At 34.9% G+C, this 4,063-nt stretch overlaps 1 protein-coding gene across 1 annotated transcript; it reads left to right on the top strand.

The window, feature by feature from the left end:
• The first annotated feature begins 215 nt into the window (after positions 1–215).
• LOC145102104 (external alternative NAD(P)H-ubiquinone oxidoreductase B2, mitochondrial-like) lies at positions 216–3,811 on the top strand. Its single transcript, XM_079039459.1, has 10 exons — positions 216–426; positions 544–634; positions 1,371–1,650; positions 1,741–1,935; positions 2,002–2,252; positions 2,356–2,575; positions 2,651–2,755; positions 2,857–3,251; positions 3,328–3,447; positions 3,518–3,811. Exons 2-10 carry the CDS (start codon positions 546–548, stop codon positions 3,603–3,605), a joined length of 1,743 nt encoding a protein of 580 aa, XP_078895585.1. The 5' UTR covers positions 216–426; positions 544–545; the 3' UTR covers positions 3,606–3,811.
• Positions 3,812–4,063: the final 252 nt, after the last annotated feature.

The following is a 4,063-nucleotide window of genomic DNA, read 5'->3' on the forward strand; positions in this document are numbered from 1 at the left end:
ATTTCAAGTTTATTTTGCATGCCAGCATCATCGAATGACTCGTGCTTTTTATGTCTTGCATCAAACTTATTTTATTGAAAAATAAAAAAGAATTGTCTAAAATAAAAAAGTTTTTTTTTAATAACTTTTTCGCGTCTGAACAGAACACAAAGGCGAACATGAAAATAATTTACTCAAAGGCGCCGACCACGTGGCACGTTCTCGAATGTGTGATTAATATTATTGACCTCCAGATATATAGGCTTCCTACTTTTCCGGTCACCGCCACCGATATCGACGTGTCCAAATCTCATGTTCTCCACGTCAGCCCCATACTAGCCGGCACGGACGAAGATTCATCTCCTTCCGACGAAATCGCGAAGAATATTTGTAAAAAGGACAAAGACAGCAAAACCTTCACCTCTCATCTCTCTTCCTCTCTGTAAGGTAAATACCTTTTTCTCTTTCTATTTTCACATGTATATATACGTATAGCACGATTATCATGTTGTTTTAAACGTATCTAGATCTGAAATTCTGAGATTTTCACTAAATTTGAAGCAGAAATGGGGAGTTTGAATTTCTACGAGAGGTTTTCTAGAACGTTCCGTGAAAATCCTTCGCTTTCGAGATTTCTCGTTGTCTTCGCCGTCAGGTATGCCGTTTGATCCGCTTTCGAATTTCTCTTTCTATTCACTGTGAATTGAATTTGCTAAAAAGTATTATGCTGTGTTGTTAATTGGTAGTCTAAGGACGTTTTTAAGTAAATTAGATCTCGATTATACTGAAAATTGGATACAATTGTTAATAGTTTATGGTTTAATACTTCGCGTCCAGATTAGGCATAGATATTTTGAAGTGTTAACGGAGATTTGGCAATATATTGATGATTGCTTTGTTGATTCCTTGTTCAATTTTGTGATGATTTTTAAGTTGAGTTTGATCCCTTGTTATTTGTCTGTCCAAGAAGATTACCTTGCTTCTTTTGGCAAAGCTCTAACTACACTTTTTTTGTCTTATTACCTTAAAACTCTGAATTGTTTCAGTTGTTTGGTTGGTGAACACATGCTGTTGTCTCTTTCTGATCATTAATTGTGAAAATTTCAAATGAATTTCATTTACCTTGTTTCTATGATTCTCTCCACACCACCATGGAAGTAAATCATTATCAATGATGCTTGTAATTGTTGTGTACTATGATTCAGAAAGTCTAAACTTTAAAGGCTAATTAGTTGAAGAATATGCACAATCTTACCAAAACATCAAAAATATGTTTTAGATCCTCCAAATTTAGGACAACCATTGTTTACATCAAGTAAAACTGAAATAACTACTGTTATGATGGCTGATTTTCATCAACTTTCATTAATGTACACAATATAACTTTGTAGTGGTGGAGGTCTGGTGGCTTATTCAGAGGGAAACATATTAAGTAGTAGTCCAAAGATTGATGAGTTACCAGAGCCAGGTAATGAAAAAAAGAAGGTAGTTGTGCTTGGAACTGGTTGGGCTGGAACAAGTTTCTTGAAAAATCTCAAGAATCCCTCATATGATGTTCAAGTCATATCACCAAGAAATTACTTTGCATTCACCCCTTTACTACCAAGTGTTACAGTTGGCACAGTGGAAGCCCGAAGTGTTGTTGAACCAATTCGCAACATTGTCAAAAAGGTAATCGAATCAGTTTAGTAAATAGTAAATAGTAAATACTAAATCTTCTATGTTTCCTACTAGTTGTGAGATATTGTTAATGTTTAACAGAAGAATGTAAATGTAAACTACTGGGAAGCTGAATGCTACAGGATTGATGCAAAAAGTAAGAAAATTTACTGTCGTTCAAGTCAAGATGATAAAGAAGAATTTGTTGTCGATTATGATTACCTTGTGGTTGCAATGGGAGCCCGTGTTAATACATTTAACACTCCTGGTGTTGAAGAAAACTGTCACTACTTGAAGGTAATTTTAATTTCTGTTTCATATGGGGTGTATAAACTATTGGTTATTTTGCTAATTCGAATTTAGGAAGTTGAAGATGCTCAGAAGATTCGAAGGAAAGTTATAGACTGTTTTGAAAAAGCAAGTTTACCTAATTTGAGTGATGATGAAAAGAAAAGAGTTCTTCAGTTTGTTGTTGTTGGTGGAGGTCCAACTGGAGTTGAATTTGCAGCTGAGCTTCATGATTTTGTGTCTGAAGATTTGGTGAAGTTGTATCCATCTGTTAAAGATTTGGTCAAAATAACACTTCTTGAAGCCACTGACCATATCCTTAACATGTATAACCCTTTCTTTCAGATTCCAAACAACCATTTTAATGATTTTACAGCAATCTACTTTTTTTTTTTGCCTATAATAACTGTATATGGTTATGTTGTGTAGGTTTGATAAACGGATCACAACTTTTGCAGAAGAGAAGTTTCACAGAGATGGTATAGATTTAAAAACAGGGGAAATGGTTACAAAAGTCTCTGAGAAAGAAATTTCTACAAAAGTAATTAAAACTGGTGAAGTCTCTACTATACCCTATGGAATGGCAGTTTGGTCAACAGGTATTGCAACTCGTCCTGTCATAATGGATTTCATGAAGCAGATTGGCCAGGTATTTTATTTTCTTCATAGGGGTAAAATCGTCATTTTACGTTTCCGACTTTTGACCAGATTCATGTTTTTTTAGGCGAACAGACGTGTGTTAGCTACTGATGAATGGCTTCGAGTTGAAGGGACCAATAGCATATATGCACTTGGAGATTGCGCCACAATCAACCAGCGTAAAGTCATGGTGTGTTTACAAATATACCCTTGAATTATAATACCATAAATATTGCTATAACCGGTAAAGAAAGAAAGAAAGAAGCTGATGTGGCAGTTAATAATGATCAGGAGGATATTTCAGCTATATTTGAAAAGGCAGACAAGGACAAGTCAGGAACACTAACAGTAAAAGAATTTCAAGAAGCACTTGATGACATATGCGACAGGTATCCTCAGGTGCAAATTTATCTCAAGAACAAACACATGAGCAATCTGGTTGATCTGCTTCAGGAATCCAAAGGAGATGTTTCAAAAGAGTCGATTGAACTCAATGTTGAACAATTTAAATCCGCTTTATCTCAAGTAGATTCTCAAATGAAGAATCTTCCAGCAACAGCTCAGGTTGCAGCTCAGCAAGGTTCGTATCTTGCGGATTGTTTCAACCGTATGGAAGAGTGCACAAAGAGTCCGGAAGGTCCGTTGCGGTTTAGAGAGTCTGGGCGACATAGGTTTCGTCCCTTCAGGTTGGTCAAAATTGGACTTTGAAAAGTCAAAATTAACTCTGATTTGTATTTTATATTTTATATGAATGTGTAATAGGTACAAGCATCTTGGTCAATTTGCTCCATTAGGAGGAGAGCAAACAGCAGCACAACTCCCAGGTGATTGGGTGTCTATTGGCCACAGCTCTCAGTGGCTTTGGTACTCTGTCTATGCAAGGTATGTATAGCATCATACTTTCATTTCGTCTTATTCTATTAGTTGACCGTTTGACTTTTTTTGGAAACAGCAAGCAAGTAAGCTGGCGTACAAGGTCGTTGGTGGTGTCAGACTGGATGAGGCGTTTCATTTTTGGGAGGGACTCCAGTCAAATATGAGTGTCCATCTCTTAAAATACCAAAAAAGGTTACAATTTTCTGTTTGATAAACACATTTAATCACTTTTTTTTTCTCAAAATGTTTACTGCAAATAATTTCCCTCTTCGGCTTTACTTTACATCTAGTTTTTAGATGAGCCTCAGAATGTGTATTTGTATTGTATAATGAAGATTATGTGTATCTAGCCTTTTGGGTTTTTTTTTTATTCACTATACTCATAATCTGTTTCCTTATTATATGAATCAACTGTTTGAATATTAGTAAAGGAGTACTTTAGGATTTTGTTTAATAATGATGCTAAATGACAAAATCGATGTTTATGGTATAACTGTTGTAAATCGAAATAGTGAGTAACTGTTTGTTTGATATTTAATATAATTATATTCTTTTTTAAAGTTTAATTGCATTTAAGTATTTAAACACAATATAGTTTGAAGCTCAAAAAAAAAAAAAAAAA

Source organism: Lactuca serriola, chromosome 4 (genome assembly GCF_051521515.1).
Source record: "Lactuca serriola cultivar US96UC23 chromosome 4, Lser_US96UC23_V15, whole genome shotgun sequence".
Lineage (NCBI taxonomy): Eukaryota > Viridiplantae > Streptophyta > Magnoliopsida > Asterales > Asteraceae > Lactuca > Lactuca serriola.

Bases quoted from the DNA above. Each gene is read 5' to 3' on its own strand.
- LOC145102104 (XM_079039459.1), top strand. From the start codon at position 546: ATGGGGAGTTTGAATTTCTACGAGAGGTTTTCTAGAACGTTCCGTGAA. The intron at 1,651-1,740 runs GTAATCGAATCA...AATGTTTAACAG, and splicing joins TTCGCAACATTGTCAAAAAG to AAGAATGTAAATGTAAACTA. The intron at 3,448-3,517 runs GTATGTATAGCA...TTTTGGAAACAG, and splicing joins TGGTACTCTGTCTATGCAAG to CAAGCAAGTAAGCTGGCGTA.